The 25,866-nt window shown below is 38.1% G+C and overlaps 1 protein-coding gene across 1 annotated transcript in view; it reads left to right on the forward strand.

The window, feature by feature from the left end:
- LOC124622750 (aminopeptidase N-like) overlaps positions 1 to 25,866 on the forward strand; it is a 270,737-nt gene that overhangs the window by 223,298 nt on the left and 21,573 nt on the right. Inside the window, exon 10 of the mRNA XM_047148538.1 lies at positions 12,415 to 12,552. Within this exon, the coding sequence (XP_047004494.1) occupies positions 12,415 to 12,552 (138 nt within the window). The remainder of the gene's footprint in view (positions 1 to 12,414; positions 12,553 to 25,866) is intronic.

Here is a 25,866-nt window from a genome sequence, read left to right on the forward strand (position 1 = left end):
GTGTCTGTTGGTAATGAGGATGACCCTGTGGCTAAACATGCCTTGGTGCACGGCCAGCACATCTTAGCACAGTGTTACACCGTCTGGGTTATCTGGGTACTTCCCACTAACACCAACCTATCAGAACTCCGGAGATGGGAACTTGCCCTTCAGTATATCCTCTCTTCCCGTTACCCACCAGGCCTCAACCTCCGCTAATTTCAAGTTGCCACCGCTCATACCTCACCTGTCATTCAACATCATCTTTGCCTCTGTACTTCCACCTCGACTGGCAGCTCTGCCCAAACTCTTTGTCTTTACAAATGTCTGCTTGTGTCTGTATATGTGCGGATGGATATGTGTGTGTGCATGGGTGTATACCTGTCCTTTTTCCCCCTAAGGTAAGTCTTTCTGCTCGCGGGATTGGAACGACTCCTTACGCTCTCCTGTAAAACCCACATCCTTTCGTCTTTCCCTCTCCTTCCCTCTTTCCTGATGAACAATCCGTGGGTTGCAAAAGCTTGAATTTTGTGTGTGTGTTTGTGTTTATTTGTGTGTCTATCAACATACCAACGCTTTTGTTTGGTAAGTCACATCATCATTGTTTTTAGATATATTTTTCCCACGTGGAATGTTTCCCTCTATTATGTCCATAATGTAGGTTTTTTATGTCGATAAATCCCCTTCCTCCTTCCTTTCTGCTTAATGTGAATCTTTCTGTTGCTGAATGTATGTGATGTATTCTATATTTGTGGCATTGTGATCGTGTATTGAGTGCTTCTAGGTCTGTGTTACTCCATTTCACTACTCCAAATGAGTAGGTCAATATTGATATAGCATAAGTATTTATAGCTTTTGTCTTGTTTCTTGCTGTCATTTCTGTTTTCAGTATTTTTGTTAGTCTTTGTCTATATTTTTCTTATAGGTCTTCTTTAATATTTGTATTATCTATTCCTATTTTTTCTCTGTATCCTAGATATTTATAGGCATCTGTTTTTTCCATCACTTCTATGCAGTCACTGTGGTTATCCAACATGTAATCTTCTTGTTTAGTGTGTTTCCCTTGACTATTCTATTTTTCTTACATTTTTCTGTTCCAAAAGCCATATTTATATAGTTGCTGAATAGTTCTGTTATCTGTAGTAAATGGTTGAGTTGTTGATTTGTTGCTGCCAGTAGTTTTAGATCATCCATGTATAGCAAATGTATGATTTTGTGTTGGTATGTTCCAGTAATATTGTATCCATAATTTGTATTATTTACCATGTTGGATAGTCGGTTCAGAGCAAGGCAGAACCAGAAAGAACTTAATGAGTCTCCTTGGTATATTCCACGCTTAATCTGCATTGGCTGTGATGTGATATTATTTGAATTTGTTTGGATATTAAGTGATGTTTTCCAATTTTTCATTACTATGTGTAGGAACTGTATCAATTTAGGATCTAATTTGTATATTTCCAATATTTGTAGTAACCATGAGTGGGCTACACTATCAAAAGCTTTTTGGTAATCAATATATGTGTAGTGTAGTGACCTTTGTTTAGTTTTAGCTTGATATGTCACCTCTGCATCTATTATCAGTTGCTCTTTACATCCTCGTGCTCCTTTGTAGCAGCCTTTTTGTTTTTCATTTATAATTTAGTTCTGTGTAGTATGTCATTAATTTCTGTGTAATGACTGAAGTTAATATTTTGTATATTGTTGGTAGGCATGTTATGGGGCGATATTTTGCTGGGTTTGCTGTGTCTGCTTGATCTTTAGGTTTCAGATAAGTTATTCCTTCTGTAAGTGTATCAGGGACTGTGTATGGGTCTGCAATGTAACTGTTAAATAATTTAGTTAGATGTGAATGTGTTGAGGTGAACTCCTTTAGCCAGAAATTTGCTATTTTATCTTTCCCAGGGGCTTTCCAATTGTGCGTAGAATTAATTGCTCGGGTGACTTCATGTTACAAAATTATCACTTCAGGCCTTTATGGTATCATCTTGTATGTGTCTGTTTCTGCTTGTATCCACCGTGCATGTCTGTTATATTGTATTGGGTTTGACCATATGTTGCTCCAGAAGTGTTCCATGTCTGTTATGTTTGGTGGATTGTCTATTTTAATGTGTGTGTTATCTATTGTCTGGTAAAATTTCTCATTTTCTGTGTGGCTAGCAGTGTTGTTACCATTGTGGACAGGCATAGGCTTCAAGCATCGTCCCCGACCATGACAGCGCTTGTCCAAGGCCTCATTAGTTCTGTCCTGAACCAACTAATCACATTAAAAGGGGGGTTAGCCCTATTAGTGGTTTGTTCTTTTTGTCGCCTTTTACAACTGGCAGAACATACCGGAGGCCTATTCTTTTCCCAGGCCTCCATGGGGTATTAAGTCTGGCTAAAAATGGAAAGTGAAGTGGACCTTGATCAAGCGTCACTTCCTTTTAACTGTACGGTATATGTTACATTGCATTTAGGAACTGTTGGGTAATTGAACATGTATCAATAATTACAGATTTCTGTAGTTGTATATGTAAGTTTGGATGTAGCTGTATTGCATTGATGTACTGGTGGATATTGTGTGGTATGACTCCTGTAGTTGATAGTAAAATTGGTATAATGTCAGCTTTATCCTGATGCCACATGTCCTTGACTTCCTCAGCCAGTTGGATGTATTTTTCAATTTTCTCTCCTGTTTTCTTTTGTATATTTGTTGTATTGGGTATGGATATTTCGATTAGTTGTGTTAATTTCTTCTTTTTATTGGTGAGTATGATGTCAGGTTTGTTATGTGGTGTTGTTTTATCTGTTATAATGGTTCTGTTCCAGTATAATTTGTATTCATCATTCTACAGTACATTTTGTAGTGCATACTTGTATGTGGGAACGTGTTGTTTTATAAGTTTATGTTGTAAGGCAAGCTGTTGATGCATGATTTTTGCCACATTGTCATGTCTTCTGGTGTATTCTGTATTTGCTAGTATTTTACACCCGCTTGTGATGTGATCTACTGTTTCTATTTGTTGTTTGCAAAGTCTGCATTTATCTGTTGTGGTATTGGGATCTTTAATAATATGCTTGCTGTAATATCTGGTGTTTATTGTTTGATCCTGTATTGCAATCATGAATCCTTCTGTCTCACTGTATATATTGCCTTTTCTTAGCCATGTGTTGGATGCGTCTTGATCGATGTGTGGCTGTGTTAGATGATATGGGTGCTTGCCATGTAGTGTTTTCTTTTTCCAATTTACTTTCTTCGTATCTGTTGATGTTATGTGATCTAAAGGGTTGTAGAAGAGGTTATGAAATTGCAGTGGTGTAGCCGATGTATCTATATGAGTTATTGCTTTATGTAGATTGCTAGTTTCTGCTCATTTGAGAAAGAATTTTATTAAAATGTCTACCTGTCCATAATGTAGGTTTTTATGTTGATAAATCCCCTTCCTCCTTCCTTTCTGCTTAATGTGAATCTTTCTGTTGCTGAACGTATGTGATGTATTCTATATTTGTGGCATTGTGATCGTGTAAGTGTATTGAGTGCTTCTAGGTCTGTGTTACTCCATTTCACTACTCCTAATGAGTAGGTCAATATTGGTATAGCATACGTATTTATAGCTTTTGTCTTGTTTCTCGCTGTCAGTTCTGTTTTCAGTATTTTTGTTAGTCTTTGTCTATATTTTTCTTTTAGTTCTTCTTTAATATTTGTATTATCTATTCCTATTTTTTGTCTGAATCCTAGATATTTATAGGCATCTGTTTTTTCCATTGCTTCTATGTAGTTGCTGTGCTTATCCAACATGTAATCTTCTTGTTTAGTGTGTTTTTTCTTGACTATGCTATTATTATTATTATTATTTTAGTGAGCAAATTTTTAAGCAAATTTGTTAATAATTTTTCTTCATGTAATCACTGGAAGTAGTAATGTTGTAAACAATGATTGAAATACTTATCTTATTACTATGAATGAAAGGTTGGTCTCAGGTCCATAAAACAGAAATAAAATAACCATCTGCTTTCAATTTTCTGTTTATTGTATCAGGTGAAGAATATCTGCATCACATAATAATCCAAAACATTTAATGTAACAAACTGCTTGACTGAAATACAGTCAGCAATGTACTGAGCAAAAACCAAACCAATGCAGAGCAACGAGATCGTAGACACGATAACATTTATAAGTTTTCGCAATGTCAAATTTTCATTCTTTGTTATGACTTCAGTTATAATTAGACTGAGGATATGATATAATTTCATAACATGTATCTTATGATAATTTCATAACACATGTCTTGTAATAAATTGCTTGACATTTTTAACTAACATAACAATAATCATAATATTTTGCCAACTTTTTTTTACTGATGAAATAACAAACATTTCTGTATCCATATTTCATTACTTCTAATTTAATTATTTCTTCACTTACTAATATCTTTAACATTCACACACATAAATTCAAACTTTCAGTACCACATTACTTTGACAGGGAATACAGTATCTCGAAAACTATCATATTTTGAGAGAAATTGTAAGATGTGAACATCTCCACACATTAGTTGACATTACTGGTTAATCAGCTACTAGATTAGAGTTTTAAGCAAAGGAAAATTCTCTGAAAGAATAATTTAAAAAAATAAGAAGAATTTAAGCAAACCTAAAAGACAACACTAAGACTGAAGAGATAAATTACAAATATGAAATGTTTGTATATGTTGGATTGTACATAAATTTTATGTATTTTCTTTTACAATAATGCTTGATATTGGCAGTTACATTTCAACATTTGTATTGCAATGAAAATCTCTGCACTTCAGTACAAGTATTGACAGTACATGCTGTGTGTCATCTTTGGAAGTAAACTTTTTCCATTCGCACCTGGTCCTCGCTGTTGACACTTAACTCTTTGCCACCACACTCGCATTCAGCACAGCTCAATTGTGTGTCGGCTTCATTTTGGTGACAGAAAATTGAACACACAGCACTATCAATATGTTTGCTGGTGATGAGTTGCGGATGCAAAACTACAGTGATGTAGTTGCTGTCACTGTGGGAACAGTTATCATGCTCCTTTTCTGTTGCCTGAGTGAAGCTACATGTGTGGTACATATTAGTCAGCTCCTCGCTGGTAATTCTGTCTGGACTGCTAACATTGCTGAAAAAACAAAAGTTAATTTCCAATGAAATGTCATTTAAACAACCACAGAAGAAAGCACATGAGCATTTCATTATGTGGAACTTGTTTCTTTCAATGGTTCAGAATGATTTTCTATAGTTTGATGCAAAGATTTCAACAAGTTCCCTGTGGAAACAAGGAAAGAAATTAAGAACTCAAAAGAAAATTAAAATTATTGTATTACCCTATTGGACCATAAATTACGTAAGTTCAGTGACTGAAGATTCCTGTCGACAGTGTGACAAGTAACAATATGTAAGAGTGCCCAAAATTCTGTTTTCAACAAGTAATAATGTTCATTGCAAATCTCTCTCTCTCCATCTTAGTAGCTAATAATGTTTCTAAAGATGTTTACTCACTGAATTAACAGATGTCCCACTAATTCAACTGATGAAAAAATTGCAAAGCTGACCAGCATTGCTGTTCACCATCCACATCACATTAGTTTTTCATGAATTCAGGACAGCAAGAAAACTCATGAAAAACCAACAATTAGTGTTCCGTTCGCTACCAGTACAGAGTGAGATGGTAAGCCTACCCTTCACACATTTTGAATCATCAAATTAACTTTCCACTTAATTGTGATATTTATCTATGGTATTATCTTTCAAAACTATTGAACTCATCATACCCAAATTCTTGTGTAGCAGGTGCTTCTTCATTTATAATAAACTGTTTAAAGAAAGAAACTCATTGTCACAATTTGGCCAAACCTTAATTTGATAAAACAACACTGGAACAATTAAATTTTGTTCAATAGCATCCATCATTCAGTTCTTCTTCTTCTTCTTCTTCTTCTTCTCCTCTCTCTCTCTCTCTCTCTCTCTCTCTCTCTCTCTCTCTCTCTCTCTCTCAGGACACATCTGATCAGTAGTCCAGCTCTGCCCATCCCTGTCATAACATATAAGGAGTGGCTGTGAGAACAGCTGCTGTAATGCATTTTCTCAAGTCTTCAACATTCTGTGGTAGAGCTGGGACATAAACACTATCCTTGGTGCAAGCACCCAAGAAAAAAATCACAAGGCATCAAGTTCAGCACTCATGGGGGCAACTCAAATAGTGCCAGGACTGTGGACAAATCACAGTTTGCCCAGCAACGTGGTGACAATTCATATAATTTATTAATGTGATCTTGCACAAAGTCTTGGAAATGTGGAGGGGCACCATCTTGTCAGAAGATGAAATCTCTGCCATCAATTTGAATTTGTGGTCTGAACCACAACTGCAGCGTGTCCAGATAGGTGATACCATTGACAGTTCTCTCAGCAAAGAAGAAGGGTCCATTGAAAGCTCTATGCCCAGTCACTACCAACTGGCAATGGGCAAATTCCATCACACTAATTGCATTCTCCACCTGGTTCGCTACCATTTTTAGTAACTATGGTTGGTGGTGCTCCTGTTGGCAGGTATATCCCTATTTCAGGTTGCATACAAAGTTCTATCAGCCTGTTTTCTTCAAAGAGCACAAGAGCAACAAAACTGGTGAATACCAAGGTGGCTTTTGCCACTGTAGATCTTGCACTGAATAAATTTTCAATCTAAAGACCATGCTGAAATACAAAGCAGTCAGAAACAGCCCAATAATTTGCATGTTTGTTGTCTTTAAAAAGACATACAACCCAGTCGACTGACAAGCACATTTTTATATCCTTGAAGAACAAGGGTTGGATCCAAAAACGCTTAACCTCATCAAAGAAACATTGACCCATACTACCTCCCAGGTGAAATTCATGGGTGAAATATCTGAGCCCTTCCTGATCAAAACTGGTGACTGACTATGTGATGGACTATCTCCTCCCCTGTTCAACCTCACACTGGACAAGATCATCCGCAAATGGGAAAAGGAATTGAAGAATAAAAACTGCTGCAAACCAATACAAACAGGGAACTCAAGGATGACATAACAATTTCACTATTCAAGATTAAATCTAACTTTGGCACAGAAAGGGGTGAATTATACTGGCACTAAAGTCTTTGGTCACTTACCAAATAGTATCAAAAGTCTGACAGATAACCAACAAGTATTTAAGAAGAAATTAAAAGAATTTCTGAATGACAACTCCTTCTACTCCATAGAGGAATTTTTAGATATAAATTAAGAAAAAAAAAAAAAACCAAAACAAAAATATTAAAAAAATAAAAAAATAAAAATAAAAAATAAAGAAAAACAAAAAAACACAAAAAAATAAAGTTGTTATATTAACTTAAGTATGTTGTTAAATTAACCTAATTATGTCATGTATTGGAAAATTCGACTCGTTCCACATCATTACGAAATATCGTATTCATGATCCATGGAACTAGTATTAATCTAATCTAATCTAATCTAATCTAATCATGTTTAGCTTTTGCTGATGACTTAGCCTTACTAGCAGATGGCAAGGTAACAGCAATTAAACAGGCTGAAACCCTTAAAGAATGTGCAGAGAAAGTTGGTCTGCAAATATCTTTCCTAAAGTATGAGTTCATTGCCACAAAAACTGACACCCAAAACTTGACTGCAAAATATGGTCATATCAATAGTGTCCCATATTTTAAATATTTAGGTGAAGTCCTCGAACCTATGGAGTAAGAGAAAATAGCACAAAACTTTCACCTCCACAAACTAAAGAGAGTCTATGGAAGAAAATACAAGGTGTACAATAAAAAATGCTTGCTCAAAAACATTGAAATTAGGCACTATAATACATGCCAGTGAAACCCTGGCAGTCCACTTAAAAGGTGACCTAGAAAACTTATTAAAAGAACAACATAAAATCATCAGAAAGATACAAGGGGCAAAGAAAACAGAAGAGGGCTACAGACTACAATCTTGTCAAACAACTGAGAAATTCTCCAACCTTCCAGCAGGCATTAAAAAAACGCAACTAAAACAAGACTTACACACAAAATTCTTAAATACATAAGAGGACTTAAAACTGTACCCTGAAAACAAGAGGTCAAAAAGGACCCAAAAAATGCTGAGATAAATTATTCAGATATTTTGGACAGAAAGGCATTTAAGCAGAAAGTTGACAGATGGGAAGTTAAGTCAGAGAACGAAGCTCCAAAGAAAGGAGAAACAAAATGGACAGAGGAAACGGAATTTGTCTTTTCTTTCACATACTGTATCATCTGTTACATTATGTTTACCAGAACTATTGACCTACACCAAGTTTTAAAAATGTTTTGTGAACTTGCAAATTACCCTGTACACCTGCATGGTGATCTTTTGTGTCATGATTATGGTGTTGCTGACCATAACTGGCAATACAATAAATTAATTTAGCAGCTGTGGTCATGTTTTCTAGCATGACTCTCATAAATATTACTCAAGCCCCACTGGCTGAAAACAGTTTTCTAACTATTGTAAAAATGGAGACTCATTCCTATGTTTTATAAAACTTACAGGATAAGATTTTTAATTCATTTTTTAAGTTTTTGGGATTTTCATTTTATTTTTAACTTTGCAGGCAACGTGTTTAAATCTCTGTGCTGGAACAAAATTCTCCATTTTTCTCTTTGAACTTGGTTGTAAACCCTAAGTTGTAGACACTTTCCTCATCTCGTGTCATGGTTGTGTTCATCGCAGCCTGAAACCATGAATGCCATGAAAGAAATGCAATAGATCATGTTAATTATTATACAGAATGAAAAATCTGTCATTGTGAAATTATGCAAGCTGTACTGTCTTTATCTGTAGGTCAAAGCAATGAGACAGATGGCTCCATGTAAAGCAGGCTAATTTTCTCAGTTAGCTTGTTTGGTGTTAAGTCTAGTTTAATCATTTATACACATATACTATATGGCATTTTGCACTTTGTGTAACCCTTTTGTGGGCAGCATGTTCTACACTTACCATAAACTGTATTCACTGCATGCATGAATGTACATCCCTGTACACTCCTGGCATTTAGAGGTAGTTTGCTGCAATGGGCCTAGTTTCTGTTTGTTGTTAAATATAGCTTATAATTTTATAAAATGGCTATTGTGTCTTTCAGGGGCCATGGGAAGTATACAAACCACCAAAGTAATCAACCCATGAGACATGGAATTATACTTAAGACAAATTTAATATTTCCCTTTGTGTATTCTGGGAAGCATACATATCACCAAATTTACTATGCTCATAGGAGCACATAGCCCCCCCCCCCTCCACACACACACACACACACACACACACACACACAAACACAATGAAATTTGTTTGTCAAATTTGCTCTTTTTTATCCATGAGTTTGTCTAACAAGCCTGTACACATACTGACAAGATTTGTCTATTTAACGTCAGTTCTGAAGAAGATGCTGTTTGATTCACACAGTATTTTGACACTAGATGGAATGGCTTCCAATGCAAACAAGGCTTTTTTGCACTGACTTTGACATTGTGTGTAAAAAGGAAAAAGAAAACAAGACACTGGTCTAGGTAACAAAATCTACTAAAGGAAATATTACACCCCGACCCTAATGATTACATCAGCTTTCTCCTAATAGAAAGTCAAACTTTTAACAACCAAGTCATTTCACCCTCACACTGAAAAGGAAGACACAAGTATGTGAAAATTTATTGTCTTCTACTTATCCTCTCCTGACAATTTATTAAAATACCACAATGGGGGAACATGTATGTATATCATCTGTGGAGGAACTGGAGTGCTTTAATTTTTTTATTTCATTGCACTGTCATCTGCATGTTGAGTATAGAACACTGATTTTCTTCATAACCTCTTCCTCAGATTAAGATTCTTTATTCACCATTGACCACCTGAGGTGGAATAGGCAGGGAAAGACACAACACCACTACCATTTTTTTTGTTATGCTTGATGGTAATTTCCACAGTTCTGGAAACTCATAGTACAGTGAGATAAATTGTAATAGAACTGTTTTTTGTTTATTATGTGCACTGAAAGATAAACACAAACAATGTCCACCATCTTATGAAATTGACCTTCACTCAAAATTACTTTCAAACCTGGCAAAACTCTATGTTCAACAAACACAACAAATAAGGCTAGACAAGTCAAATATTTGACAAACCTAGTAAAGTTCAACAAATTATTTCTTGTGTAGGAGAGCCTTTATCACCTTTGCACATGCTTGACAGCTTGTGACAGAATGCTGTATCAGAGGTACAAAAACTGTTACAACAACAAGTTTCTGTTTGTTGTCAGATCACTACTGTTGTTGCTTGTGAAATGCTTCACTTCTACACTATATACACACATCAAAAAAAGTTTTGCATCAACCCAGTTCCCAGAAATTCTGAAGATAGACATTGACTGAGGATATTGTATCACAGACACACTCCCTTTGGCTGTTCAGAGATGTTGCTAAGCCAGCCCAAAGATGTAAACAACCGTGCATGAGCAGTGCCTATTAGACGGAGAGAGTCCAACAGCCTATCCATTCCAGTTATTCCACCAGGAAAGAGGTACATGGCTAATGTTGTCTGCAGTTCAACCATGCCTAGATGGTCAGTCCCACAGTTTGATCAACTCTGTATTGTTACTTTGTGCCAGGAAGCACTCCCAACAGGGGAAGTATCCAGGCATCTCAGAGTGAACCAAAGCGATGTTGTTTGGACATGGAGGAGTACAGAGAGACAGGAACTTTTGATGACACACCTCGCTCAGGCCACCCAATGGCTACTACTGCAGTAGATGACTGCTACCTACGGATTATGGCTAGAAGGAACCCTGACAGCAACGCCACCAAGTTGAATAGTGCTTTTTGTGCAGCCACAGGACGTCATGTTATGACTCAAACTGTGCACAATAGGCTGCTTGATGTGGAACTTCACTCCCAACATCTGTGGCGAGGTCCATCTTTGCAACCACAACATTCCAGTTATTCCACCAGGAAAGAGGTACATGGCTAATGTTGTCTGCAGTTCAACCATGCCTAGATGGTCAGTCCCACAGTTTGATCAACTCTGTATTGTTACTTTGTGCCAGGCAAATGGACTGCTCAGGATTGGCATCACGTTCTCTTCACCGAGAAGTGTCGCATATACCTTTAACCAGACAATCGTTGAAGACGTGTTCGGAAGCAACTCAATCAGGCTGAACGCCTTAGACACATTGTCTAGTGAGTGCAGTAAGGTGGAGGCTCCCTGCTGTCCCTGTGTCATTATGTGGGGCCGACATACACTGCTGGTGGTCATGAAAGGAGTCGTACGATACGTGAATACCATCCTCCAACCGATAGTGCAACCATAACGGCAGCATATTGAGGAGGCATTTGTCTTCATGGACAACAATTCACACCCCCATCATGCACTACTTGTGAATGACTTCCTTTAGGATAATAACATCGCTCAACTAAAGTGGCCAGGATCTTCTCCAGACATGAACCCTATCGATATGCTTGGGATAGATTAAGGGACCAATGACCTAGCAGTTCGGTCCCTTCCCCCCTCTTTTAAACCAACCAAACAACCTGGGATGGATTGAAAAGAGCTGTTTATGAATGATGTGGCCCACCAACCACTCTGAGGGATCTACACTGAATCACCATTGAGGAGTGGGACAATCTGAGCCAACAGTGGCATGATGTACGTGTCTACAGTATGCAATGATGGATACACACATGCTTCAATGCAAGAGCATGTGCTACTGGGTATTAGAGGTAGCAGTGTGTACAGCAATCTGGACCACCACCTCTGAAGGTCTTGCTGTATGGTGGTACAACATGCAATGTGTGGTTTTCATGAGCAATAGAAAGGGCGGAAATGTGTTTTTTATGTTGATATCTATTCCAATTTTCTGTACAGGTTCCAGAACTCTCAGAAGCAAGGTGATGGAAAACTTTTTTTGGTGTGTGTGCTATTCTGACTTGCAGCACATTGAAATACTGTTGAGAATGACCAGAATTTGCCAAATTTTCAAAGCCGGCACATAGCGAGTGGACTCCTACAGATGTTCAGAATCATCGAGGGAATTTCAAAGATTGTGTAATGACAGTCAAATACAGCTCACAAAAGCTAAATCACAAAAATTAAGTTATCAAAATTCAAATATAGTCAGTTGATCATAATTCAATTCCATACAAAGAAAGAAAAGAAATTTATTTATGTATTACTTTAACTTCATTGAGCTGCTACAAAAGCTAACCACAAAAGGGTTAAATTAGTGCATCACTATTGAGAATCAATCCTTGGGGCTGTGAACACTTTTTGTGTTCTAAGAGCAAAGAGTTAAATTGTTTACTCTGGAACAATATGCCTGTTCAGCTGTTGGCTTACCAAGTACAGAGGGAATTATTTAGATGTATTTTGATTGACACACAACTCTTTGTGTTTACAGGTATCTGGGTTATACCCTGGAAAAAGACAAAATCAAGCCACAGGATGCGCAGACTGTTTTTACGAGCGTTTGTACAACACCTGTGGGAGTGAAAGTTGCAACTGACTTCATTGTAAACAACGCTGAAGCCTTTGCACAGTAAGTGTTCTTTATAATTTTACAATTTGTATTTCATCATCAGAGAGCCTTGAAGTCAGCAATAACATATGCCAAATAGCAATTCTAATTTTCTTGTTGTTGTTGTTGTTGTTGTTGTTGTTGTCAATAATGAAGATGATGATGCTGACAATGATGATATCATTGGCATTGTCACAAAAACTGGTTTTATACAGGTCTCCATGCTAGTCTATTTTCTGCAAATCTTTTCATCCCCGCATGACTACTGAAACCTACATTCATTTGAACCAGATTAGTATATTCAAACCTGCCTCCTCCCACATTTTTACTCCTCACTCTTTTCCCCATTACCAAACTGACTTTTCCTTGATGCTTCAGTATGAGTCCTATGGACCGGTCCCTTCTTTTAGTCAAGTTGTATTTGTTTTATTCAGTACTTCATAATTCGAATGTTCTTATATTGTCTACTCTTGTAGTTTAGACTTGATCTCTAGCAGTGAATACCCAAGTGGGAGAGCCATCACCATCCAAACCACTAGAAGAACATTTCTTCCATCTCTCCATAGTAACCACTGCACCTCTAACCCACTACATTTCATTTAATACAACTTTCCCTAATGGTGTTCAAATGCATTAAGCACAGTGGTATGTAAAAATTAAGTTCAAAAGCAACTTTCATGTGGTGGGTCACTCACAAATAAGATACTTTGATGAACTCTGGAGTGTACATAGGAATAACTGCTACAGTGTAGTGTAGAAAATAGCTGAAGGAAGTATGCAATGAGACAAATAGAAATGACACTTTTATTCAAACCCACTAATTACACTGAGGTTACCACAATTTATGATAGACCTGGACATTACAAAAGGTGGGACAAGGTTGTTAGTAGGGTGTGTGGTCTCCACGGACAGCAGTGCATGCTTTGCAATGCTGGCACACAAGGTTAGTAATGAGTTCTCGTGTTAGGGCGTTCCACTCCTCCACCAGCCCAGTTGACAACTGCTTGTTGCAGTGGATGCATTACCATATTTTATGGACCATAAGGCACTAAGGTGTATAAGATGCACCTTAATTTTCAAGCAATTTTTCTAAAATTAATTTTTGTCATTTTTATCATTAGACTGCAAAAACAGACTAAAAAAAACTTTATTAATTAAAACTTTCAGGCTGAATTGCTGTGGTCCATATATAAAACTGCTTCTCCTTTCTGATGTTTCGTTGCCTACTGCGGGCAACATCTTCTGAGGTGAGACGGCGACTGGCTGCTAGGTGCTGGAGGTCCCGCTTATATAGAGCGCTTAGATGGCGCCACCACTCATCACGTGCTTTCGACTTTAAAACAATCTCTGGCTAGTGCCATCTCTCTCGATTGTAGGTTATCGATAGTCACTTTGTTGGTACAGAGTTTACCGCCATATCTTGTCTAGTTTTAATCCTTCTTCTTTTTTATTAAAATTATTTTCGTGCTTGTGGATCTCTATAGCTTCTCTATACATGCAAGTATAATAATGTGAGGTCCTAGCTATCATGTTTGTCTCACTAACTTTTATTTCGTGATCACCGTCTTTGAAAACGTGTTCCGCTACAGCTGATTTGTAATTTGTCCCAATCTACAGTTCCTTTTGTGTTCCGTTAGGCAGATATTAACACTCCTTTTACATTGGAACAACTAAAAGGAGTGTTAATACCCGCCTAACGGAACACAAAAGGAACTGTAGAGTGGGACAAATTGACAAATCAGTTGTAGCGGATCACGTTTTCAAAGAAGGTGATCACGAAATAAAAGTTAGTGAGACAAACATGATAGCTAGGACCTCACATTATTATACTCGCATGTATAGAGAAGCTATAGAGATCTCTAAGCACGAAAATAATTGGACCACCGCAATTCAGCCCGGGAGTTTTAATTAATGAAGACACCGGCCATGAAAGCTTACATGTTATGAAAAAAAATCTTTGTTTATAAAACCGAATTTACCTTTAAAATACCAGAAAATTGTCATCTGAACTTTCTCCTTGTTCTTCTTCTTCTTTGGTTTCATCCATCAACCATTTGTCCCATTTATTTATTGAGACATCAAGAGGTTGCAATTGTGAAGTAAGTCCTCCTGAAATAACAGCAAGCTCTGTATTTCCCAGTGTCAATTCCTCTTTCACAGAATATTTTAAATGATTAGTATACTGGTCTAGCATAATAAGAGAACACTCCTTCAAGAAAGCACCTTTCCTTCTCTCCCATACTCTGTAAATCCATTGTATTGTATGTTAACCGAGGACCTAGAAATGATGGAGAGGCTCCATCCCCTCCGCAACCGCAGTGGTCCACAATCCCATTATGACTACCACAGTCAACTTCACCCCCCCCCCACCCCCACCCCCCCATGGGAACGTCTCACACCGGACGAGTGTAACCCCTATGTTTGCGTGGTAGAGTAATGTTGGTGTACGCATGCGTGGAGAACTTGTTTTCGCAGCAATCCCCAACATAGTGTACCTGAGGTGGAATAAGGGGAACCAGCCTGCATTTGCTGAGGCAGATGGAAAACTGCCTAAAAACCATCCACAGGCTGGCTGGCTCACTGGATCTCGACACAAGTCTGCCAGGCGGATTCGTGCCGGGGACCAGGTGATCCTTCCCAATCCAGAAAGCCATGTGTTAGACAACACAGCTAACCAGATGAGCACATGTTAATCCAAAGTTTCATACCAGCCTCATCCATCCAGCCCTTATCACGAACATGAACAACGACACCTGGTGATATTTCAGGAGGTTTTGGCATTGTTTTGTGCTTGGAAAAGATCATTGGATTAAGTTTGGTGCCATCAGCACAACATGAAAGGACAGCAGTATTTTTCATGTCCATTTGTTTTTATAGTTACAGTTTTAGTGCCTTTCATGGTGGCAGTTCTGTTACTGGCACACCAAATGTCAGGGGAGTTTCGTCCATATCCACTACTTGCTTTGTTTCACATTGCTTTTCTGTCAATGTTGAATAATAAAGCTATCAAAAGATAATATTTTCTCTTCATACTCTTGTGCCATTTTCTGAGATATTTTGTTTTGGTTTGCATGCTAAGTCCATGATGCTTCATGAACCTACTGCACTAACCAACTCCACCCTTAAAGTAGGTCAAGTGCAAGCTTACGAATGTGTGTTTGAATCATTTTTGTATTAATTCCAAAGCCATGTTGATGGTGTCCTTGAATCTATTTCAACACGTCATCTTCTAGTTCTCATCATTATGCTTTCAGTCCTCTACGGGTGCATTTAGTCTTCCTCAATTTTTTCAGTTCTTCTTTACTAGCCTGCCAATTGTGAATGGTTTTCTCTATTGATTGAGGGCTTAAATGCCACTCAACTCTTCTTTTTCCATGTTTTTTCTGTGTATGCTATTACTTTCAGTTTATAGCAAGCATGACATGTATAACTTTAATTTGTTTCCTTTATGAAACTAGCTACTAACAAAAATATTGTACTGCTACTGATAGTACAAATCACTTTCATTTCAAGTTCACCAGCACCATAGACTGCACTTAGGCATCAAAGGCTAAGAAAGTGTTCTGCATTTGTGATGGCAGGGCAGGAGGGAGACAGTGTTAGAGAGCTTGTGAATCCCTGCAACTCGTGTTTGTCACATTGGTGCACTGCGGCTGCCAGTTGAATCCAATGTTGTCAGGTACAGAGGGACTTCCAGTGGCATAAAATATATGGTCATTTTTAAGACTGGTGGGAATTTTAAATCAAACACTGGACATTTTTATATAAGTTTGGGTATAAGGCACATCTGAATTTTGAGGCAATGTTTTAAAGAAAAACAGTGCATTTTATAGTCCGCTAAATATGGTACCATTCTTTGTGATCAGACACCCTATTAAGAACCACATCTCATATTTTGTGACATCCAGGGGACTATAATAAATTGTGGTGTCTTCCATGTGGTTATTGTCTTAGAATAAAAGTGTCACTTCCATTTGTCTCATTGTGTATTGTTTCACTTACCTTGTATACTGTACTGTAGAACCTCTTTCTATGTATGATCCAAGTGTCATTGAGATGTTATGTGGCAGTAACACATAATGCAAAAGTTATGTTTGTCATTAAGTTTTGCATACTGGTGTAATTTTCAAAGTAACCTCTCTTGAGAGTCTATAAATATGTCCCTACATTACCGCCATTCTTCTTTCCATCACTAGACGCCTTCAGTAGAGGTAATGAAACAGGATGTTTTCACACTTAGTATTATCAGTGGTCCAAAAAATGTTTTCCTCTGAGTTGTATGTGAGGGAGAAAAACAGAATTACCCTGTCCAAGTTTGGAGTGTTGGGCAAAGCCTTAGTGTGTTTGTGGGTGCCAGAGACACTGTCATCTCTAAGACAGTGTAGCTCAGTATGTTGTTGTGACCAAAGATCCAGGTGCACAGGATTTATGAGCTGACATGTGACCTTTCTTCTGATATGATTGACTACTTTGTATTGAAGTTCTTTCTAAGTTTAGTGCTTTAACAGTAGCTTTCTTTTTCTTTTGTAAAAATATAATGGAAGGAACTTGGTTTTGGATCTTGACATGATTTCAAAGTGGTATAAGGATTGGCACCTTGCTTTAAATGCTCATTAAATGCAAAACTGTGCACTTCACAAAATGAAGAAGTGGTATTCTATGATTATAGTATCAGTCAGTCACAGTTGGAATGTATCAGCTCATTTAAATATTTGGGTGTAACATTTTATAGGGATATAAAATGAAATGAGCACTTTGGCTTCAGTGACAGGTAAAACAGTTGGTAGACTTCTGTGTATTGGAAGAATTCTGGGGAAGTGCAGTCAGTCTGCGAAAGAGATTTCTTACAGAGCACTTGTGTGACTCATCTTGGAGCATTGCTCAAGTGGTGCTCCCTGTACCAAGTAGGACTAACAGGAGATATCTGAATATATACAAAGAACAGCAGCATGAATGGTGGCAGGTTTGTCTGACTGATGAAAGAGCATTACAGAGATGATGAAAAAACTGAACTGGCAGATGCTCAAAGACAGACGTAAAGTATCTGAGGAGAGCATACTTACAAAGTATCAAGAACTATCTAGGAATATACTACAACAACTGAGGCATCACCCCCATAGAGATTATGGCAATTACAGCATGTTAAGAGGTTTCCAAGCAGTCATTCTTCCAGTACTCCACCCATCAGTGGAACAGAAAGAAGCCCTAATAAGTGGTACAGTTGGAAGTACCCTCTGCCATGCATTTCAGTGCTTCACAGTAGTTGTAAAGTATGGGTGTAAATGAAGACGTAGATTTGTCCTCCAAACACAAACTTAATATTCCTCTAAATACAAATTTTTTAAAGAGTTGTTCTTCACCACCATTGCAAAATCACTAGTGCTTGAAAGTTAGCTTCTTAAAAGTGAAAGGAAACTCTATTAAAGGGTCCCAACTTCTGACAGCAATAGGACATTCAGTGTTGGTGCTGGAGTGGTTGGGAGGTATGGCTCATGTTGTTGGTCTGGCTGTGAGCGACAAACTTGCTCACTCTGCCAAATGTAAATGCCAGTCTGTCTCTAAATAGTATCTAAAACATGCCCACAGCACATTGTCAAGGCTATAAGGCTGCTTCATGTCATCACCAAGTAATTACTTCATGAACATCAATTTTGCCATGCTCTTTTATTCACAGATTTCATTGGAGACTGTTATGTGGATTTAGTGATGGTAACACATGCTTCCTCTCACATTTTGTAACATCAGCTACACACCTGAGTGGGATTATGTTATGAAATGATATAAATCGATTTGAATAACAGAAATTCTTGGATGGAGCAATATGTAAAATAAGGGAAAAGTAACCTCTCACCTATAGCAGATCAATGTTCAGAACACAGAAACGTGTAACAGAAAATAGCATTTACACTAGCTTTTGAGCATTGGCTCTTTCTCTAGCAGAAGTACAAACATTCACACACATAACCACACAAAAGTACACTCCTGTGGCCACAGCAAGATGGTTACTGATACTTGATTATTGAAAGAAGTTGGCTGATCTGATGCCTTCCACCATCTTGAACACATGATATTTTAGATGTGAGAGGGAGAAAGGAACCCTATCTATTGTGTGTCACCTGTCTGTGTGTGCAGTTCTGAAGTTTGTTGTGAGAAGACTGTAGACATAGGGGTCAAACGGCACTGAAAAGTACTTGTTGGTCAATCAATGGAAGTTGTAGTGCAAGCTCACAGAAGAACTCAGGAACTTTTGTGTTATTCTGTGCTGTTTTGTTATGGTGACTGTCGTTCGTGACAAAAGAACAGTTGAGTTGAAAAGACTTTTAAGTAACTCTTAACTTGAACTTGCTAGAGACAAGACATGTTTCTGATGTCTGTGTAATACAGACGTGATTGTTAAACCAACTCCATTGTAAATGTAACTTAATGGTGTCTAATGGGAGACAACACGGGTGACTTACAAGAAGTCAAATATTTATGTGAGAAATGTATAGTTGTTCATTATCAAAGTTGAAGTATACTGAGCATGAACTAAAAGTATTTCTTCAAGTACCTACTTATTTCACAAGTAGAAAGGGAGAGTCTTATATGTTTCTTTAACTAGCATCATTCTTCAGAGAAGAAGTTTTTAGAGATTCCAGTAGCCATCTAACCAGTGAAAAAGGTTGGTTGTGCATTCACAGGTAAGTCAACTCATGTAAAAGAAGTGGGAAGGTTGCATACATACTTCACCACTTTAAATGGTCCAAACCATTACAAAATTTGGGGAGGGCATAGGGAAAGATGCAAGGAGGGGTTGGGGGGAGAGGCAGGTCTTTAGACTGGTGGCTCTGCAGCTGCACAGCAAGTTGAAAAGAGTACAGAGAGTACAGGAAAAAGAGATGTTGGAGGGGGAGTGAGGGAATGGGAAAAAAGGGTGGGGTGGGGGGAGGGGGAGGGGAGAGGAAAAAAAGGAAAAAAGTGAAACTTAAAAGGTAGAAGGGTAGGAGAGAGAAGGGGAGAGGGTTGAAAAGGGGGGATAGCAGGGGGAAAGAGGGGCAGGGAGAGAGGGGGTGGTGCAGAGAGATAGTGCCTGCATGGAGATAGAGGGGAAAGGAAGACTGGTGGGAGAAGGGCAGGATCTGAACAGAAAAGGAGTGGTGCGGACAGAAGAGAGAAGGGAAAAGGCAAGGTGAAGGGAAGCAGGTTAGCAGTGATTTAGGCCAGGTGGAGTGTGATGGCACAAGATATGCTGGAGACACAATCCCCATGTATGTAGGTCAGGGAAACCTATACTGTAAGGGAGTATCCAAATGCCCCATGTACTGGAGCAGCTAGAAATGCATTCAGTATCCCTGCCGTTTGCCCTGCCTGTGAACATTTGTGCACCCACACCCATATGCCATTAATCATTCCTCAACAGTGTAACTGTGTCTACTCACATCAGCTGTGGCTTCACAACTGAAACATGGCAATACTGAAACAAAACAATAAAAAGCCATATGCAGTAATTTTGGCAGATTGAAAACAGGTATACCAACAAAATAACTATAATATGAAAAGGATAGATTGCCACACATACATTGAGTTACATGCAGGCACAACAAAAAGACTGCTGTACATTTCAGCTTTTAGCTAAATGGCCTTCTTCTAACTAACAAAATGATTTTCCATTGTTTAATAAAACTACTATTTATTTCCCTAACTCTGCAAAGTCAAGACTGCTACAGGGCTTTCTTGGAAACTCTGTAAAGTAATATTTTGCAATAGTAACAATAATATTTCAGTTTAGACTACACAAAACTTCAAGGTATCACCTCTGCTTTTATAGAAACACAAGAGTATGTTCACATTTACATGCTGTCAGCTTTGCAAAACTGATGTTTGTGCAAGATGGGGGTCACTTACATTATCTGATCAATATATGGGGCATGTCCACCCTTTGCCACTGCGATGACTCAAACTCTGTTGTCAACACTTTAAATGAGGTCTCTGAATGTCTATGCAGGAATGGCAGCCCATTCGTTCTTGAGAACTGAAACCAAAAAAGACAGTGATGTCTAGGACGCTGAGTGTGGTGGAAAGTCGACATTCTAACTTGTTGTAAAGGTGTTTCATTGAGGTTAGGTTGGGCTCTTGGTAGGCCAGTCCATTTCACGAATGTTATTGTTCACAAATGGATGCCCCACAAATGCGTGACAGGCTGCATTATCACGCTGATACTATCGTCTTCTCTGACCTGTCCGTTCACTGCACACTGTACGTAACACTGTAAAATGTGTTTGTATCTTCCTGCATTCACTGTTTTCTTAATAGCAAAAAGGGCACCACACCCTGCCATAAAAACCAGTGTCATATCGTACCACCAGCTTCTCTTTACTTCACTATTGGCTCTTCACAAGATGTCAGGTTATGTCTCCAGGCATCCCTTCTGTCAGATTGCAGCAAGGTATAGCTCGATTCATCATTTCCAATCACTCATTTCCAATCATCCACTGTCTCGTGACCCCACATCTTTACACCATCTCGAGTGTTACGTACCACTAACTACAGAAATGTGTAGCTTATTATGAGAAGCAGCTTGACAATTGTACCTCATTCTTTCTATCTCACTATGCGGAGTCACTGTTGACAGCACTTTGGAATTCACGAGTAATTCCTTCCACTGATTTTCTGCTGTTTTTTCCGACCACCCTATGCAATCCTTGACGGTTCCCATCTGTCAGTAGTTGATTATGATTTATCTGTGGTTTTTCCTTCACATTTCCATCACACCTCCAAGTATCAGCTTCAGCAGCTTTAGAAGGCTTGAAATGTCTCTGATGGACTTGTTACTCAATTGACTAGACCACGATGAAAAACACTGAGCTCTACCAACTGACCGGTTCTGCTGTTACTATTTTTCAGCTGATAACACAATACATCCCCCTCCTTTTTCATGGGCGGGTCAACCTCTTATGGTGTCTAGTAGTCAAGATATGGGATTGGCTTGGTAAGTTTGTATGTAATACAACCCAGTACACAGTCCTTGACAGCAAGTATTCAACAGAAACGAGATATCATGAGTGCCTTAGGCATAGTCCATATCACTTCAGGCAGGCTAGGAAAAAATCTTACCTACAAAGTCCAGAATGTTATTGAATTTAGCATATGTTAAAATGAAGGAAGTGTAGTAGGTAAATATGGACTGGGGGTAATGAATGAAAGAGGAAGCCGCCTAGTAGAATTTTGCACAGAGCATAACTTAATCTTAGCTAACACTTTGTTCAAGAATCATAAAAGAAAGATGTATACATGGAAGAAACCTGGAGATACTGACAGGTTTCAGATAGATTATATAATGGTAAGAAAGAGATTTAGGAACCAGGTTTTAAATTGTAAGACATTTCCAGGGGCATATGTGGACTCTGGCCACAATCTATTGGTTATGAACTGTAGATTAAAACTGAAGAAACTGCAAAAAGGTGGGACTTTAAGGAGATGGGACCTGGATAAACTGATTAAACCAGAGGTTGTACAGAGTTTCAGGGAGAGCATAAGGGAACAATTGACAAGAATGGGGGAAAGAAATACAGTAGAAGAAGAATGGGTCGCTTTGAGGGATGAAGTAGTGAAGGCAGCAGAGGATCAATTAGGTAAAAAGATGAGCACTAGTAGAAATCCTTTGTTAACAGAAGAAACATTGAATTTAATTTATGAAAGGAGAAAATATAAAATGCAGTAAATGATGCAGGCAAAAAGGAATACAAACGTCTCAAAGATGAGATCGACAGGAAGTGCAAAGTGGCTAAGCAGGGATGGCTAGAGGACAAATGTAAGGATGTAGAGGCTTATCTCACTAGGGGTAAGATAGATACTGCCTACAGGAAAATTAAAGAGACCTTTGGAGAAAAGAGAACCACTTGTATGAATATCAAGAGCTCAGATGGAAACACAGTTATAAGCAGAAAGGTGGAAGCAGTATATAGAGGGTCTACACAAGGGCAATGGTCTTGAGGGCAATATTATGGAAATGGAAAAGGATGTAGATGGAGATGAAATGGGAGATATGATACTGCGTGAAGAGTTTGACAGAGCACTGAAAGACCTAAGTCGAAATAAGGCCCTGGGAGTAGACAATATTCCATTAGAACTACTGACAGCCTTGGGAGAGCCAGTCCTGACAAAACTCTACTATCTGATGAGCAAAATGTATGAGACAAGCGAAATACCCTCAGAATTCAAGAAGGATATAATAATTCCAATCCCAAAGAAAGCATGTGTTGACAGATGTGAAAATTACCAAACTATCAGTTTAATAAGTCATGTCTGCAAATTACTAACGCAAATTCTTTATAGACGAATGGAAAAACTGGTAGAAGCCAACCTCGGGGAAGATCAGTTTGGATTCCATAGAAATGTTGGAACACGTGAGGCAATACTGACCCTACGGCTTATCTTAGAAGCTAGATTAAGAAAAGGCAAACCTACGTTTCTATCATTTGTAGACTTAGAGAAAGCTTTTGAGAATGTTGACTGGAATACTCTCTTTCATATTCTGAAGGTGGCAGGGGTAAAATATAGGGAGCAAAAGGCTATTTACAATTTGTACAGAAACCAGATGGCAGTTATAAGAATCGAGGGACATGAAAGAGAAGCAGTGGTTGGGAATGAAATGAGACAGGGGTGTAACCTCTCCCCAATGTTATTCAATCTAAATTATGAGCAAGCAGTAAAGCAATCAAATGAAAAATTCGGAGTAGGTATTAAAACCCATGGAGAAGAAATAAAAACTTTGAGGTTTGCCGATGACATTGTAATTCTGTCAGAGACAGCAAAGGACCTGGAAGAGCAGTTGAACGGAATGGACAGGGTCTTGAAAGGAGGATATAAGTTGGACATCAACGAAAGCAAAACAAGGATAATGGAATGTAGTCGAATTAACTCTGGTGATGTCGAGGGAATTAGATTAGGAAATGAGACACTTAAAGTAGTAAAGGAGTTATGCTATTTGGGGAGCAAAATAACTGATGATGGTCAAAGTAGAGAGGATATAAAATGTAGACTGGCAATGGCAAGGAAAGTGTTTCTGAAGAAGAGGAATTTGTTAACGTTGAGTATAGATTTAAGTGTCAGGAAGTCATTTCTGAAAGTATTTGTATGGAGTGTAGCCATGTATGGAAGTGAAACGTGGACAATAAATAGTTTGGACAAGAAGAGAATAGAAGCTTTCGAAATGTGGTGCTACAGAAGAATGCTAGAATTGGGGAGAAGAGAAGTTTGTGGCACAACTTGACTAGAAGAAGGGATCGGTTGGTAGGACATGTTATGAGGCATCAAGGGTTCACCAGTTTAGTATTGAAGGGCAGCATGGAGGGTAAAAATCATAGAGGGAGACCAAGAGATGAATACACTAAGAAGGTTCAGAAGATGAATACACTAAGAAGGTTCAGAAGGATGTAGGCTGAAGTACATACTGGGAGATGAAGCAGCTTTCACAGGATAGATTGCATGGAGAGCTGCATCAGACCAGTCTCAGGACTGAAGACCACAACAACAACAACAAAATGAATGACTAAGTAAGGAACACATATTTTATTTGTTTTCTCCAAAAAAAAAAAATTCTGCTATGAGATACAGCCCTCCAAAGATGACTCTGTGCATACCATTTTGAAGATGCAAATTTTGGAAAAAATTTTAAAATGTTGTATCTCTGGAACAGTTCTAGTTGCTTATGATTATGAAGAAATCCTCTATTTGGACTTATTGTCAAAGTTCTTTTACTATAGCACTCTGAACTTTTTAATAATTTATGTATTTTTTTTTTCCAAAAATGCCAATCCATAAATTTTTGATTTTTTTTTTTTTTTTTGTTGATTAGCACCATATAGTTCTACATTCCCTGAAAAGAAGAGTTTCCACTTTTAGGTTTGGTACATGTTTTCCTTAACTGTACCACACTTACACACCATATCTTAAATACCATAAAAGGGGAAGCGGGATGGAATCATGGTTGGTAGTCACAATTTAAAATTAAGACAATTTATTGACATTACATCTTGTAAGGAATTTGACTGTTACAAATTGTGGATGAGCCACTAGATAAAGCTTTGCAAATACAGTTAGAAACCTAATGTACTTGGTACTCAAATAAACAGTCCCTTATTAAGAAAACATAATTACTGACAAACTTCAGACGTTCAAACTCCCATATAGGATTTCACTCAAAATACATATAATAAAAAGAATTACCAGTAAAGGGTGACTTAATGACACTTGAACACTAGTGCCAAGCTAAGATCCAATTACATAACATGATAGAACCACTTAAATAAAAAAAATACAGCAGAAACATTGATCTTTAAAAATTAATGTTCACTTGCTCAGACATGTTAATAAAATAAAATTACTAGAAAGAGCTGCGCAAGGAACTCAGTGGATGCTATGCTGCTTAAGGTTCAGCCAGTTGCCAATCTGTAATATTTAAGGAAAAAGGTTCGTATATGGACAGGTTACATACAATATATATTTATACATACCAGCTTAACCCACCTTGCCAGAAGGAAGGTAAATACTAAACTTTGGAAAGCGAAATGTGAACAACTCCCGGTAGTGGTCAGGTTCTTAAACACTGTCACACCTAGATCTCAGATGTCATTTCACTCCCCACCAACGTGCTGGCGCAATCAAAATTTTCTGCCCGAATGACAAAGACATTCCAACAACTCTGCAACATAGAAACACTCAGCAGAACCTTTGACTCAATATATGGGTCAGTGTGTAAAGGAACACATTACACTACTGACAAAATTGCAACTTTGATCTTAAGTATTTTACACATGGATAACCAAATTAATAGAGTGCAGGCTTTGAAAATGCCAACATAAAATCATTCGATTACAAGAAACACAGAGCACTAGTAATACTTCCGAGAAAACTTTAAAATAATGGCCACCATTTAACTAGGCCAACTGAACTCTTCCACACCATCTTAAGGTTCGACAATGAAAGTCTCACCATAATAATAAAATTTAAATGCCTCTTAGTGCGTTGGTCAACAAAACACTATTACGACCACTTACTTCATATCACATACATAATACGAAGGAGCGGGTTCCACAGCCTCACCACTTCACTTCAAACTTTGTTCTACATCTACATCTACATTTATACTCTGCAAGCCATCCAACAGTGTGTGGCAGAGGGCACTTTACGTGCCACTGCCATAACCTCCCTTTCCTGTTCCTGTTGCGTATGGTTTGTGGGAAGAACGACTGCCGGAAAGCCTCTGTGCATGCTCGAATCTCTCTAATTTTACATTCGTGATCTCCTCGGGAGGTATAAGTAGGGGGAAGCAATATATTCGATACCTCATCCAGA

Source organism: Schistocerca americana, chromosome 7, assembly GCF_021461395.2.
Source record: "Schistocerca americana isolate TAMUIC-IGC-003095 chromosome 7, iqSchAmer2.1, whole genome shotgun sequence".
In the NCBI taxonomy this organism is placed as follows: domain Eukaryota; kingdom Metazoa; phylum Arthropoda; class Insecta; order Orthoptera; family Acrididae; genus Schistocerca; species Schistocerca americana.